Source organism: Protopterus annectens, chromosome 12.part0 (genome assembly GCF_019279795.1).
Source record: "Protopterus annectens isolate FY-2018-M chromosome 12.part0, PAN1.0, whole genome shotgun sequence".
Classification (NCBI taxonomy): Eukaryota; Metazoa; Chordata; order Ceratodontiformes; family Protopteridae; genus Protopterus; species Protopterus annectens.
The window spans coordinates 1,016,866,672-1,016,883,794 of record NC_056746.1 but is presented as its reverse complement, the minus strand read 5'-3'; the positions used below and the strand labels follow the sequence as shown (position 1 = coordinate 1,016,883,794).

Below are 17,123 nucleotides of genomic sequence, written 5' to 3'. Positions count from 1 at the left end.
CTAATGCTATAGTTGAGTGAGCTCTAGGCTTGGTAGGGAGTTCCTTATGCCTCAATTGATAGGTTAAAGTGATGAGAGGTCAACCATCTTGACAAGGTCACTTTAGAAACCGGAAGGCCCTGCTTCCCTTCGGCGTAAGATAAGAAGAGTTGCTCTGATTTTCTCGTTGGCTTGGTTCTATCCAGATAGAAAGGTAGTTGCCTATGGACATCCAAACAAACAATGTAATCTTCTCTCAGCTCTATCAGTGTAATTTGGAAAGAAAACTGGGAGATCAATGGTCTGATTCAGATTTTTTTTTGAGTGTACCTTAGGTAAGAAGGATGGATTTGTCCTAAGAGCCACTCTATCTTTGTGAAAAACGAGATAAGGGGGGCGCACAGAAAGTGCTTGTAGTTCCGAAACCCTTCTGGCTGAGGTAATAGCTACCAAGAAAGTGTTTTCCACGAGAGCAGTTTTAACGAGCAGGAGGCAGCAGGCTCAAAAGGAGGTAGAATTAAAGACGACAGTACCAAATTTAGATCCCACGGTGGAGGAGGGTCTTTGACTGGGGGCCTAAGTAATAGGGTACCCTTCAGAAAGGCTTTGCAGAGCTTGTGGGACATAATACTAGACTGACGAGCCAACATGGAAATTTGCAATAGCCGCCAACTGGACTTGGATAGTGGCTGAAGAAGAACCTTTCTGAAAGAGCTCCGCTAGAAAATCTAGAACTGTTTGGACAGGGGCATTAAAGGGATCAACTTGGTTCTTTTCTGCCCAAATAGAGAAACGTTTCCATTTACTATTGTACGTCTTTCTGGTGTTAGACTTGTGAGAGGCAAGGATAATCTGACGTACTGACGGAGAGATTAAGGGAAGTCTGGCTAGGGTTGGAAGTGGAGCAACCAAGCTGTGAGGTTGAGAGATGAGAGAGATTGGTGCAGCCTGCCCGATTGATGGGTCAGAAGGTCTGGCACAGGGTCCAGATGCCAGGGCTGCTCCAGTAGATGACGTTGTAGGAACGGAAACCAGACTTGTCGAGGTCAGTAAGGGGCAATGAGGATCATCCTGGATCTCAAGGCAGTTGCTTTCTGGACTAACAGAGTGATTAAGGGAAAGGGGGGGGAGCATAAAGGAGACCCCTGGGCCAATCATGGACTAGAGCGTCCCTGGGAGAGAGGCCCGGAAGAGGGTGAAGAAGTCTTGACACTTGCTGTTTTGAGGGGTTGCGAAAAGGTCGCAGCAAGGCTGACCCTACTTTCTGAAGATTTGGTCCACTACTAGTTGGTTGAGAGACCACTCATAGGGCATGAGAATGTCCCTGCTCAGCCTGTCTGCTATGACATTGGACTTCCCGGGAATGTGTTTTGCTACCAGAAACCGCTGAGAAGAGATCGCCCATTGCCAGAGTCTGAGCACTTCCCGACAAAGAGGGTAGGACCGATTTGTTTAGTCTGCCGAGATCCAAAATAGGTCTCCAGTCCCGTCTTTCTTGGTACCAAAAAGAATTTGGAGTAGATTCCGGATCCTTGTTGGTCTGCCGGGACTGGTTGGATGGCTCTTTTTAAAAGCAGCTTTGAAATTTCTACTGCTGCTTGGCCTCTCAGACCGGGTGGAACGTTTGGATGAGGCCCTTTTGATTGATGTGGGGTGTGGATAAATGGGATTTTGTAGCCCTCTGATATGATCGACCGTACCCATCTGTCCTGCGTAAGGGAGAACCAGGCTTCTGGGTACAGCGAAAGTATTCCCCCGACTGCCTCCGAAGGTGGACAGTCGGGCAGCTCCTCAGGGGTGCTGAAAGGGTTTGTCAGAGAAAGATTCTCTGCTACCCTGATTCTTTCTGCGGACCCCCCCTGCCCCTAGGGCGGCGTCTGTTATTGTTCCCTCCTCTGCCTCTAGAGGGAAGCTCACCACGTGCGTCCGGCAGAACTCCCTGAAGTTTGCGGAACCACATTTTCCCACCCTTTTGACCCTTAGGATACGGTCTAGAAGGGGCGGAAAAACGGATTCCCACGGCAGAGAGAGTCTTGCCTTCTTGTTCGCACCTGGTTAAGGTATCCTTCACTTGAGGTCCAAAAAGAGCTGAACCATCAAAGGGGGTGTTAGTGAATTACGCCTTGAAGGGGTCAGCAAAATTGCAGAGCCGCATCCAGGCGTGTCTCCTTAGAGCAACACCCGTACCTGCGACTCTACTCACTCCATCGGCTGCATAAGAGATGAGCCGCATGGAAGAGTTGGCGATAGAGTTCAGGGTCCCTAGCTGGGAGTTGATCTTATCCTGAGAACCCACAGCTGTTGGGTCCTGCAATGTTTCACCCAGTTCCTTGAGAAGGTCCCTCTGAAGTCGGGTGAAATGGCATAAATAATTCAGCGACCGCATAGCAAAGGTCGCTGAGGAAAGCATCCGCTTGCCGTACCTATCCATCGTCCTAGATTCCTTATTAGGAGGACGGACAGGTACTGAAGGGTCAGCCAACTCCTTCTTAGTGGCTGCCGCCACCACCATGGCATCCACAGGGACACCCTTGGAAAGAAACTGCTTATCTGAAGGAGCAGTAATAAATTGTGGGCCTCCGGGGAGTTGGTTCCATGGTATCCGGAGCCGTCCATGCCTTCCGAGCCACTACTTCCAGTGGGTCGAAAGGCGGGGACACCCACGAGGTGGAAGGGCAAGAACGGAAGGCATCCAGGTACACCGACTCGTCCTCGGATGGGTTGAGGGCAGACCAGACCCCCCTCTGTTTGAGGATCTCTAAGATGTCAGAGAAGGAGACATCCTCAGAGGGGGACCTTGGGGACCCTTCCAAATCATCCAGGCCGGTGTCAGATGTCACTGACTCAGGAGTGTCAACAGATTTCCTCTTACATGTCCTCTTCCGAGGGGGCTCCCCCGCAGGGTCAGGGGAGGCCTCGGAAGAGGAAGAAATGCCCAATGGGGCAGCCTGGAGCGTCGGTTCTCCTCGCTTGGGGTCAGGAGGGTAGGCAGGGGCCGAAGCAGGCACCATGGAGGGAGGGGCCGTGGAGGATGACCGTGGTGCCGGTATAGGAGCCAGCATGCTCATCACCTCAAAGGCACCCCTGTCAGGCAGGGAAGAAGGACCCAACTGAGATGAGAACTTCCCCCCGGCACAGAGAGGGACGGCTCCTAGGCCGAACTCACCTGTGCCGAGGCACCGAGAGGGAGAGCGGGGTCAGACAAGGGTCCGATGCCACTCGCCCCCTCAGAGCCGAGGGAGTCTCGGCGCCCGGATCCCTCCAAGAGCCAAGGACGGGATCGGAGCCAAAGGAACAGACAACTGACAACAGGGGGATCGATTCTGACGCCCCCACAGTACTAACCTCGACGACCTCCAGCTCCTAACTCAGCAGGGTAGTCGGAGGAGAAACTTGAGCGGGTGTAGGGGAAGCCCCCCCCTGTCTGTTGAGATGGGCTATGTAGCAACTGGGCCTGTGCCTGCGACTTTAAAAGCCGGCTGACTACCCTCTCGAGGTCATGGTCCGAAAGCCTGGAAGACCTAGAGGAATGAGATCTATGGCTCTGCTCCAACAAGAGTGGAGACTTCGGAGCCGATCTAACTGACTCGAGAGACGGAGACCTAGAGTGCTTTCTGCTCGGGGACAGCTCCATCACTAAAGTCGGAGCCGACTGAGGTCTAGATGCCTTGGTTTCGGCCGGAACCGATGAGGCAGCAAGAGCACCGCTTGGCGCTGGGTGCCGAACATGGAGCCGACGATTTGGCGGGCTTTGAAGCTTTCCCAGCCATGGCCTCATGAGCTTGTTTCTGCGCTCCTGCAGGACTCTAGGGCTGCTAAAAGCGTGGCAGATGGAACAAGAGTCCTGCAGGTGCAGAGGGCCCAAACAATACACACAAGAAGTGTGACCGTCTGTCAGAGACATCTTCTGACAGCACGAGTCACACTTCTTGAAACCCGATACCTTAGTATCCTTAGACATACCTGACTAAAAACGACCTTAAAAATTATTAATAAAAATATACGACCTGGAGCCAGTGAAAACGCAACCTTGTAGCTAAGCGGCAAATGAGATCTGGGTATATTTTGCCTAGCATTATGGACATAGGATGGCCTCGAGCCAGTAAAAATAGCTCTCGAGCTTTAGTATTCGGCAGAGTCAGAGCCGAGGTTCGGCTCCGAACCCATCCAGCAAGAATGAAGGCGAGATTGACAACTTAACATACAAAAATAAACAGCATTTGTTTACATTCCCATGGATAAAACAAATTCTATGAAGGCTACAATGAACTATTTCAAAACTTTTCTAATTTAGCACTGTAAATCAAGGAATGAGTTCCAATTATTTATACTACTCTTATGACTAACTACTTAACTTAGTTCTTATGCATCGAGCAGAAATAGAAGATGGCCTATTACAGTGTTCCACCCAGTTATCAAAATTAAAATTAAAATAATACTTTTGCCAATATATTTATTTGGCATCTGCATACTATTTGGAAGTTAAAACAGCTCATTGTTCAAGAGTTGTACTCTAACAGAAGTAATGTTTAGTTTGTTTAAGCTTTCACACATTTGAAGCTTCTCTTTAGGCCTCCACAAGGGAAGCAGGCCTGACCCACCAAAATGGATGAGATGTGTAACCTGGTGTTGGGGGAATATTGTTACAGCATTCCATCCACTTGCTCAAAACATCCTGCTAGCCCTGTTATTCAGAAAAATGTAAAACTTTTCTGCTCATGTCCTAGCTAGTCACTAGACCAGCAGAGGTTATGTATTTTCACCAGTTTCTAGGAAGAAACTTGCACCATTTAATATAATCTCCTAATGCAATACAGCAGACTTGTACAGCTTAGCCATAATACATAAAGATGCTTTATGAGCAAGGAGTCAAACAAAATAACCCCAGACCTTTGCAGCTTCCAGCATCTCTTGGGTCTCGTCTTGGGAATGACTGATAAAGACATCACCAATCTTATAAGGCACTCTCATGCAGTCATCTTCCATCAACATGATGTCATCACTGGCATCCTCCAGATTCTGCAGTTGTTTCTAAACAATAAAAGAAGACATAATGAACTGGATGGTACTGAAAACAAAGAAGTACAAAACAGGCATAAAGAACCTGACAGTACCAAATGCTAAGCAACAAAACTTGCTAGTACTGAAAACTAAGAAACAAAGCAAACACAATGGCTCTCACACGAATACAAATGCTCTAAGACCTAATGAACTTGAAGATGGCGAGCACTCACAACATATGCAGTGAGTCTAAGCATACCAAATGCGGAAGCAAACATGCACTGAACTCAAAAGGTACTAACAATCCAAAACAAGAAAAAAGATGGGAAACAAAGATACTGAACAACCAGAAGCAGAGCAACTTAAACAGATGCAAAGTTATTTTCTTTTCATATAAAGAACTAAATGATGAAGAACACAAAGCACAATTCATTGGGACTCTGCTCTCAAAAAGAAAAAAAAATACAGCAAGGGTACTGAACTCACACACAAAATGTAACCAAATCAGAGTACTGAATCATGGAAAAACAAAAACATAATGAACTCGATAAGAACCATTTGTCTTCCCAGAAAAGTAGCACCAATGAAAATACAAAATTAAAACAAATACATGTTCCCAGACACAAGTCAAAAAGATGGTTTTCGGCTTTTAACTTGGATCCTGATGCCAACAAACAAAAAGAGACATGGATTATACAAGTACATACATATTACACACACACACACACACACACACACACACACACACACACACACACACACACACACACACACACACACACACACACAAGGGTACCTTACAGTTTCAAGCAAAGGCATCAGTAGGTACAAAGGTGTGTACTAGGCTAATGACCCTGGAGCCTTGGGGTACCTTACAGTTTCAAGCAAAGGCATCAGTAGGTACAAAGGTGTGTACTAGGCTAATGACCCTGGAGCCTTGGGGTACCTTACAGTTTCAAGCAAAGGCATCAGTAGGTACAAAGGTGTGTACTAGGCTAATGACCCTGGAGCCTTGGGGTACCTTACAGTTTCAAGCAAAGGCATCAGTAGGTACAAAGGTGTGTACTAGGCTAATGACCCTGGAGCCTTTACAAGCCTAGCCTACAGAAGTGCCCAGGCATCATGCCGCCCGGCATTAGTTCCTAATGCCTCTATCAAGTAGAGCCACTGGAGTGATTCCCGAGGTGAACTTTCTATTACCCAACCACTCAAGACTTCTCTTGAAGAGGGACAGCGAGGTGCTATGCTTGATGTGTATGGGAAGTCTATTCCAGAGCATGGGCAGTCTCTGGCTGTGGAAACTATCCCTCCAGCATGTTCTGTTGATTATGGTAATGAGGTTGACGTCTCTGGAGTGTGTGGAGGGACTGGGATTTCTTTAGATGTAGCATTTCTAACAGAGCTGGGTCAGATATGGCTTTGCAAGTCAAGCAAAGATCGCCTCTAAGTAGGCGACAGACAGAGAATAGCTGGAGTCTTCAGTCTGTCCATGTAGGACAGGATCCTCTTCGGGAGGTACTTCTGTGGCCTCTTCAGCTGTTGCAGGTGTCTAGTGAAATACACGCCAAGTGGGGCATTATACTCAACGATTGGTCTAATGAGGGAAGAGTAGAGAGAGATGATGACCTCTTTTCTTCCTGTATGCAAAACCCTTGGTAATGGGATGTGCCACATAGAAGGACTTCCTGACCACAGTGGCAATGTGGTGGTCTAAGGAGAGGTTGCTGTCAACCTCCATCCCCAGATCTCTTGGAACGCCTTTAGTGTTCAGTGGGGTCCCATCGATGTGGTAATTAGTGGGAACTGAGCTTTTACCAAAGGGGAGAACACCACATTTTTTGGCCTTAAGTTTAAGGCTATGGTTTCGATATCAGTCATTGGTTTCAGTGAGGCCTTTCTGTAGGATGTCTGCATCACTTGGGGAGTTAATAATGGCTCCCAGCTTGTAGTCATCTGCGAACTTGGTCAGCCAGAGTCTCTGTGTTGACCTGGACGTCTTGAGAAGTAGATGTCGAACAGGAGAGGACCCAGGACTGATCCCTGTGGGACTTCACTCGTGACTGGTCGGCAGTCTGACTTGGAGTCTACTACTTTCACACTGTGTGTGTTCCACCTGTGAAACAATTTGCAACCCACCTAGTGATACAGGGGTTGATGCCTAGTTTGGTGAGTTTATCAATAATTCCAGAGTGAGGAATGGTATCAAAGGCCTTGGGCAGATCGAGGTAGGCTGTATGCACTGCCTTGCCTTCATCCACAGCCTTGGTGCCTGACTCAAATAAGTCAACCAGGTTGAGCAGGCATAATCTCCCTTTCACAAAGCCAAATTGCGTGGGGTCTAGAGTTTGGAAATTTCCTATATTTATTAATCAGGTCCATGATGATATACTCCATAGCTTTACATATCAGACTTGACAGGCTAATGGAGGGATAATTCCCGGGGTCCGCAGTTGCTCTCCCTTTACGGAGAGGGATGACTGTAGCAGTGCGCCATTCGGTAGGGACAAAGCTTGAGGTGAGGCTGTGACAGGGCACACAGATGTGGTGCCAGTTTGCTTTGTAGTTAATGTAGAACGCAGCCAGTGATATTATTGGATCCCATGGAAGCTGTACTCTTGGCATTGGACAATGCAGCTTTAACCTGTGCTGCAGTAATGCTGGGTGCCTGGCATTCTGGTACTGACTGGTCCTTTGGGGGGGAGGAGTAAAGTTGGCACTGAATCTGTCGGCCAGTATGTTGGCAATATCTGTTGGCTCAGTATAGGAGGTCACTACAACCAAAAGCCAGCACCCAACTAGAGCATACATATTTTAGTGTGTAAAAACACAAAAAAACAGACCGGTTTCGGCCCAATGGCCTTTTTCAATGTGAAACAACCCAATGGCCTTTTTCAATGTGAAACAATCAGTATAAGCACCACATTACATACCAAAATGTAATGGAATAATTGAACATGAATTAAACAATTATTATAAATGTTCATTAAGACCAGGTGGAAATAATCCACCTAGTTTCACAATCCAGGATTTTTCCTTTTTATTTAGCAATTTGTGCCAACCTGTTTTTAGGGATCTATGTCCCAAAATTCTATCAATAACAATAAATTTAAAAGTTGCAGTCTTATGAATGATGGTATGCTTATACAAAGCATTTGCTAAGTGTTTGTTTCTAATTTTGCTGAGATGTTCGGAAATGCGCAGTTTACGGGGTCTGGAGGTTTGGCCAACATAAAAGGCTGAACATGAACAGGCTACAAGATAAATAGCCCAATCACGGTTACAATTACCAAACACGTTAATAGAAAAAATCTTAAGAGGCATTTTTACTAGAGAACTCTCTGGTCTGACAAATATATTTACAGAAAGAGCAATGGCCACAAGGGTGGCACCCCACCACTTGTGTACCACCCAAAGTAGCTTGTGCTAAATGTCCCATAGGCACAAAATGTTTATAATGACTGAAATGACTCCCCAAGGTTTTACCCCTACGGAAAGAAAATGAACATCTATTGCCTAATAAATCACACACTCTTATCAGTCAAAAGAATATCCCAGTGCTGTTGCACTATGTCTAGAAATTCATAAGTATTCCTATCATAGGTTGTAATGAACCTCCCCTTGAGGACGAGGATTCTTATATTTAAGAAGGTCATTTCTGGAAAGTAGTTGCACTTCCCTACTGGTCTGCCTAACCTTAGACAAAGAATATTCACGTTCCCTAAAGCGGTTTACTAAATCTTCATCACAGTGCATATAATCTTCAGTAGTAGAGCAGATTCTATGTATTCGCATAAATTGTGACTTAGGGATATTGGCAGCAATATGTTTTGGATGACAGCTGGAGGCATGTAGTAACATATTTGAATGATGGGGTTTTCTATACAATGAACTAGACAAGGTACCCATCATCAAGCTGTTTAGATATAGTCACATCCAAAAAAAAAAACAAAGAGATGGAAGAAACATAATTAATGGTAAACCTGATGCCCCATTTATTTTCATACAAATACTGGACAGATTCCTGTAAATATACAGGCTCCAACTTCCACACCATCCAGCAGTCACCCAAAAACCTACGCCAGATATCATATTACGGTTATCATACATAATCTGCTCAAGGTAACCCATGAAAAGGTCAGCATATATGGATACAAAGGATGCACCCATAGCTGTGCCTTTCAACTGCAGATAACATTTGGTGTTAAAGAAAAATACCTTACTATGTATCTTAAGCCACTATTAACTGGAGTTAGAGCCAGGATACAAGACACGACGGAATTTTTGAAGATAGTCTCTGATAACCAATTGGAACCCAATTGGTTATGTACAATGGATGTTACATCCCTGTACACTAGCATTCCAGACTGGGCGGGTTCCCTGGAATATTGGCCTAACAAAATGTCCTTATACAGTCCCGGTTTCAATACAGTTCTTGTATGTTTGGCTGAGCATGTCTCGTCTAAAAATGTATTTTTCTTTAACACCAAATGTTATTTGCAGCTGAAAGGCACAGCTATGGGTGCATCCTTTGCACCCATATATGCTGACCTTTTCATGGGTGATCGTCAGCAGATTATCATATATGATAATAACCATAATATTTTTCTTGGGGAAACTGATATCTGGTGTGGGTTTTTGGATGACTGCTGGATGGTGTGGAAGTCGGACGCTGTATATTTACAGGAATTTAGTATTTGAATGAAAATAAATGGGGCATCAGGTTTACCATTAATTATGTTTCTTCCATCTCTTTTTTTTTGGGATGTGACTATATCTAAACAACTTGATGATGGGTACCTTGTCTAGTTCATTGTATAGAAAACCCCATCATTCAAATATGTTACTACATGCCTCCAGCTGTCATCCAAAACATATTACTGCCAATATCCCTAAGTCACAATTTATGCGAATACATAGAATCTGCTCTACTACTGAAGATTATATGCATTTTGATGAAGATATAGTAAACCGCTTTAGGGAACGTGGATATTCTTTGTCTAAGGTTAGGCAGACCAGTAGGGAAGTGCAACTACTTTCCAGAAATGACCTTCTTAAATATAAGAATCATCATCCTCAAGGGGAGGTTCATTACAACCTATAGTAGGAAAAGTTATGAATTTCTAGACATAGTGCAATAGCAGTTGGATATTCTTTTGACTGATGATAGTGTGTGTGATTTATTAGGCAACAGATGTTCATTTGCTTTCTGTAGGGGTAAAACCTTGGGGAGTCATTTCAGTCATTATAAACATTTTGTGCCTATGGGACGTTCAGCACAAGCTACTTTGGATGGTACACAAGTGGTGGGGTGCCACCCTTGTGGCCATTGCTCTTTCTGTAAATATATTTGTCAGACCAGAGAGTTTTCTGTTAAAATACCTCTATGTTTTTTTCTATTAATGTGTTTGGAAATTGTAACAGTGATTGGGCTATATATCTTGTAGCCAGCCTGTTCATGTTCAGCCTTTTATGTTAGCCAAACCGCCACACCCCTTAAATTGCGCATTTCCAAACATCTCAGCAACATTAGAAACAAACACTTAGCAAATGCTTTGTATAAGAATACCATCATTCATAAGACTGCAACTTTTAAATTTATTGTTCTTGATAGAATTTTGGGACACAGATGCCTAAAGACAGGTTGGCACAAATTGTTAAAAAGGAAAAAATCCTGGATTGTGCAACTAGCTGGATTATTTCTACCTGGAATTAATGAACATTTATAATAATTGTTTAATTCACGTTCAATTATTCCATTACATCTGGGTATATAGTGTGGTGCTTATACTGACTGAAAAAGGCCATTGGGCCAAAACCAATGTGAAACGGTTTGTTTTTTGTGTTTTTACACATTAAAATATGTATGCTCTAGTTGGGTGCTGGCTTTTTGTTGTAGTGACTTTTGGTTTTTGAGCCTTTGCACCTGCCGTCCTTGCAGAGGTCTTGGGTTGTGTCAGTATAGGAGGTACCATTGTGCAGTAACTCAGAGCAAATCTGAGTATTGCCATGGAGGTTCTTGATACAACTATAGAAGGCTTTGAGATTGTTTTTAGTGTTTGCCACAACTCTACCTTCACAGCTGGCTTTAGAGGATTTGATGAGGGATCTCAACTTTTTGTTGAGGCTAATAAGAGAGTTTTTCCAGTCTTGGCATTGCATTTTTTTCTGCAATAGTCTCTTCCTTCTGTTATAGAGTGTATTAATGGCAGTGGAGCATCAGATTGGCTTCCTTTTTTTGGAGGTGACCATCTTTGTTCTGTTGGGTATGGCTAGTTCCATGTATTTATGTACATGTTCATACAGTGCATTGGTGTAGGATTCACCAGTCATTCAGCTATGCCGTCAAGTTAGCCACCTCTGTTTTTAGGAGCCTAAAGTCAGCTTTGGAGAAGTTTTTCAAGGTGGTTACCTTGGCAGGGGGTGTGGGTCACATGTGGATTTCCATGGTGATTAGTTTATGGTCAGATCTGAACAGGGAGGGATTGACTACTGGTGTAGAGCAATGGTCACCCATGTTAGTAATAACCAAGTCAAGGATGTTGCTTCCTCTAGTGGGGGTCAAAATGAGCTGGTCCAGGACATTGGAATTTATGAATTCCAGGAAGCGTTGGGCCAGTCTAGTGGTGCTTGAGTAGTTCTTCCAGTTGATGGAAGGGTAGTTTAAGTCTCCTAGTATGAGAGTGTTGGGTTGGATCTTGATAGATTCCAAGGTGCTTAGGAACGTGGAGTAAATCTAGGGGCATGGTTGGGGACCTATAGCAGGCTATGACCTGGATCTCCATCTTACCCAATGTTAATTGTACCTGAAGCATCTCCGATGCATTATGCTGGGCTACTAGTCTGGAGGTGTGCATATTCTTTATGAATATGAGGACACCACCGCCTTTGGAGCTACGGTCCATGTTTTGGGCCCGAAAGGTGTGGAATGAGTTATAGTCTGGTAGCGCAGGGGTGCTTTCTGCCGCTTTAAACTAGGTCTCCGTTACAGCACAAATGTCGATGTTCTCCATTTTGAGGAGTGCTAGACTTCTTGCGTTGAGTAACATGACCCTCAGATTGCATTTATTTATAGCTGTTATGGTGGCAATTTGGTCTTTGGAACACCGCCTAAAAAGAGGCACTATAGGGGTGGCAAGAGCCTTGGCCAGTACCCGACCCAGGGGTGACCGATGCAGGCCATCTCTGGCAAAGCAGGTCTGTCAATCATGTTGTCCCAAGCAGACAGACACTGTATCCCCTTAGAATGACAACAGAAACTTAGCTAATTGTTGAAGTCAATCATTTTTTGTTTGTACTGCGGTATCATTATGGGTGACGGCAGGATACTGCTCAGGGCTAGGATCATGCTTGCCTGGCCCACATAATCCAAGAGCATCACCATGTCGCTTTTCATGTAGTCCAGGGAGGTGCATCTCAGGTCATTCACACCCACATGGACAATGACAGTTGTACTTGTTGTGGAGTGACCAGAGTACATGTATTATGCATCGGATTCTGGCACCTGATAGACAGCTGACTGTTACCTTCTCCTTATTCAACCTAGTGAGTGGGATATCAGTGTGCCTCACTACTGAGTCACCTATGATTAGTGTATTGGGTAAGGTGTTTAGCCTTAGGGGCTTAGGTTGAGGAGCACACTGTGGAGGTGAGCTGCGTGTCCTGTGGTTTGTGCTGTGTTGTGGTGGTAGAGTGCGTTTCTATCTTGGGGGGGTCTCTGCTGTCCGGGTAAATTTCTACTGAGAGCCTCCATGAAGGTGAGTGCGTGGTTTGTGTTTTTATGTGAGAGATGTGATGGTGGGTGTTCTGGAGGACTGTGTGTTCTATGTGGTGTGGTGCAGGTGACCTACTCTTGACCAGCTAGTCCAGTCTTGACGGGAGAGTGCGTAGCTTCCAATTTGGTGATATAAGTGCATCTCTCACAAGTCTGAGTGTTGGGAGGTAAGAGGAGAGGGTTGTCTGTGTATATGAAGCAGTTGCTACACTGCCCCAGAATGTTCAAGTGCACCAGGTTAATAGGATAAAGCACAGGGAACTGCCCTTTAATCATGCCAGGAGGGGTGGTCATAACTACCAAGTACAAGAGCTATTTCAGTGAAGAACAACAACTAGTGCTGATGGCACTTAGGTGTGCTACAATAACTGCTACAAAAACCTGTTGAAGTGTAAAGTGATTAAGCTATATGAAGTGCAAGAGAGAAAGAGCTAGCAAGTGTAAATGAAGAGGGGGAAAGGGGGGGAGACATAGGAGACCCCTACAATCATGGACTAGAGCGTCCCTGGGAGAGAGGCCCGAAGAGGGTGAAGAAGTCTTGACACTTGCTGTTTTGAGGGGTTGCGAAAAGGTCGCAACAAGGCTGACCCTACTTTCTGAAGATTTGGTCCACTACTAGTTGGTTGAGAGACCACTCATAGGGCATGAGAATGTCCCTGCTCAGCCTGTCTGCTATGACATTGGAATTCCCGGGAATGTGTTTTGCTACCAGAAACCGCTGAGAAGAGATCGCCCATTGCCAGAGTCTGAGCACTTCCCGACAAAGAGGGTAGGACCGATTTGTTCAGTCTGCTGAGATCCAAAATAGGTCTCCAGTCCCCTGTCTTTTTTGGTACCAAAAAGAATTTGGAGTAGATTCCGGATCCTTGTTGGTCTGCCGGGACTGGTTGGATGGCTCTTTTTAAAAGCAGCTTTGAAATTTCTATTGCTGTTTGGCCTCTCAGACCTGGGTGGAACGCTTTGGATGAGGCCCTTTGATTGATGTGGGTGTGGATACAAATGGGATTTTGTAGCCTCCTCGATATGAGCGACCGTAACTCCATCTGTCCCGCGTAAGGGAGAACCAGGCTTCTGGGCACAGCTGAAAAGTCTTCCCCCGACTGCCTCCGAAGGCGGACAGTCGGCAGCTCCTCAGGGTGCTGAAAGGGTTTGTCAGAGAAAGACTTCTGCTACCCTGCTGATTCTAAGCGGACCCCCCCTGCCCCTAGGGTGGCGCCTGTTATTGTTCCCCTCCTCTGCCTCTAGAGGGAAGCTCACCACGCGGCGTCCGCAGAACTCCCTGAGGTTTGCGGAACCACATTTTCCCGCCCTTTTGACCCTTAGGATACGGTCTAGAAGGGGCGGAAAAACGGATTCCCACGGCAGAGAGAGTCTTGCCTTCTTGTTCGCACCTGGTTAAGGTATCCTTCACTTGAGGTCCAAAAAGAGCTGAACCATCAAAGGGGGTGTTAGTGAATGATGCCTTGAAGGGGTCAGCAAAATTGCAGAGCCGCATCCAGGCGTGTCTCCTTAGAGCAACACCCGTACCTGCGGCTCTACTCACTCCATCGGCTGCATAAGAGATGAGCCGCATGGAAGAGTTGGCAATAGAGTTCAGGGTCCCTAGCTGGGAGTTGATCTTATCCTGAGACCCCACAGCTGTTGGGTCCTGCAATGTTTCACCCAGTTCCTTGAGAAGGTCCCTCTGAAGTCGGGTGAAATGGCATAAATAATTCAGCGACCGCATAGCAAAGTTCGTTGAGGAAAGATCCGCTGCATTACCTATCCATCGTCCTAGATTCCTTATTAGGAGGATGGACAGGTACTGAAGGGTCAGCCAACTCCTTCTTAGTGGCTGCCGCCACCACCATGGCACCCACAGGGACACCCTTGGAAAGAAACTGCTTATCTGAAGGAGCAGTAATAAATTTTGTGGGCCTCCGGGGAGTTGGTTCCATAGTATCCGGAGCCGTCCATGCCTTCCGAGCCACTACTTCCATAAGTGGGTCGAAAGGCGGGGACACCCAGGAGGTGGAAGGGCAAGAACCAAAGGCATCCAGGTACACCGACTCGTCCTCGGATGGGTTGAGGGCAGACCAGACCCCCCTCTGTTTGAGGATCTCTAAGATGTCAGAGAAGGAGACATCCTCAGAGGGGGACCTTGGGGACCCTTCCAAATCATCCAGGCCGGTGTCAGATGTCACTGACTCAGGAGTGTCAACAGGTTTCCTCTTACATGTCCTCTTCCGAGGGGGCTCCCCCGCAGGGTCAGGGGAGGCCTCGGAAGAGGAAGAAATGCCCAATGGGGCAGCCTGGAGCCGGGTTCTCCTCGCTTGGGGTCAGGAGGGTAGGCAGGGGCCGAAGCAGGCACCATGGAGGGAGGGGCCGTGGAGGATGACCGTGGTGCCGGTATAGGAGCCAGCATGCTCATCACCTCAAAGGCGCCCCTGTCAGGCAGGGAAGAAGGACCCAACTCCGAGGAGATGAGAACTTCCCCCCGGCACCGAGAGGGATGGCTCCTAGGCCGATGGGGCCGAACTCACCTGTGCCGAGGCTCCGAGAGGGAGAGCGGGGTCAGACAAGGGTCCGATGCCACTCGCCCCCTCGGAGCCGAGGGAGTCTCGGCGCCCGGATCCCTCCAAGAGCCAAGGACGGGATCGGAGCCAAAGGAACCGACAACTAACAACAGGGGGATCGATTCTGACGCCCCCACAGTACTAACCTCGACGACCTCCAGCTCCTAACTCAGCAGGGTAGTCGGAGGAGGAACTTGAGCGGGTGTAGGGGAAGCCCCTGTCTGTTGAGATGGGCTATGTAGCAACTGGGCCTGTGCCAAGCCGGCTGACTACCCTCTCGAGGTCATGGTCCGAAAGCCTGGAAGACCTAGAGGAATGAGATCTATGGCTCTGCTCCAACAAGAGTGGAGACTTCGGAGCCGATCTAACTGACTCGAGAGACGGAGACCTAGAGAGCTTTCTGCTCGGGGACAGCTCCGTCACTAAAGTCGGAGCCGACTGAGGTCTAGATGCCTTGGTTCCGGCCGGAACCGATGAGGCAGCAAGAGCACCGCTCGGCGCTGGGTGCCGAACATGGAGCCGACGATTTGGCGGGCTTTGAAGCTTTCCCAGCCATGGTCTTAGCCGGGGAATCTTCAAGCTTTAACAAGCCTCTAAGTATGAGTTTGTTTCTGCGCTCCTGCAGGACTCTAGGGCTGCTAAAAGCGTGGCAGATGGAACAAGAGTCCTGCAGGTGCAGAGGGCCCAAACAATACACACAAGAAGTGTGACCGTCTGTCAGAGACATCTTCTGACAGCACGAGTCACACTTCTTGAAACCCGATACCTTAGTATCCTTAGACATACCTGACTAAAAACTACCTTAAAAATTATTAATAAAAATATACGACCTGGAGCCAGTGAAAACGCAACCTTGTAGCTAAGCGGCAAATGAGATCTGGGTATATTTTGCCTAGCATTATGGACATAGGATGGCCTCGAGCCAGTAAAAATAGCTCTCGAGCTTTAGTATTTGGCAGAGTCAGAGCCGAGGTTCGGCTCCGAACCCATCCAGCAAGAATGAAGGCGAGATTGACAACTTAACATACAAAAATAAACAGCATTTGTTTACATTCCCATGGATAAAACAAATTCTATGAAGGCTACAATGAACTATTTCAAAACTTTTCTAATTTAGCACTGTAAATCAAGGAATGAGTTCCAATTATTTATACTACTCTTATGACTAACTACTTAACTTAGTTCTTATGCATCGAGCAGAAATAGAAGATGGCCTATTACAGTGTTCCACCCCAGTTATCAAAATTAAAATTAAAATAATACTTTTGCCAATATATTTATTTGGCATCTGCATACTATTTGGAAGTTAAAACAGCTCATTGTTCAAGAGTTGTACTCTAACAGAAGTAATGTTTAGTTTGTTTAAGCTTTCACACATTTGAAGCTTCTCTTTAGGCCTCCACAAGGGAAGCAGGCCTGACCCACCAAAATGGATGAGATGTGCAACCTGGTGTTGGGGGAATATTGTTACAGCATTCCATCCACTTGCTCAAAACATCCTGCTAGCCCTGTTATTCAGAAAAATGTAAAACTTTTCTGCTCATGTCCTAGCTAGTCACTAGACCAGCAGAGGTTATGTATTTTCACCAGTTTCTAGGAAGAAACTTGCACCATTTAATATAATCTCCTAATGCAATACAGCAGACTTGTACAGCTAAGCCATAATACATAAAGATGCTTTATGAGCAAGGAGTCAAACAAAATAACCCCAGACCTTTGCAGCTTCCAGCATCTCTTGGGTCTCGTCTTTGGGAATGACTGATAAAGACATCACCAATCTTATAAGGCACTCTCATGCAGTCATCTTCCATCAACAT

General features: G+C 46.3%; 1 protein-coding gene across 1 annotated transcript in view; it reads right to left on the bottom strand.

The window, feature by feature from the left end:
* Positions 1–17,123, bottom strand: part of PFDN4 (prefoldin subunit 4) — a 228,887-nt gene that overhangs the window by 87,726 nt on the left and 124,038 nt on the right. The window contains exon 3 of the mRNA XM_044090039.1: positions 4,870–5,010. Within this exon, the coding sequence (XP_043945974.1) occupies positions 4,870–5,010 (141 nt within the window). The remainder of the gene's footprint in view (positions 1–4,869; positions 5,011–17,123) is intronic.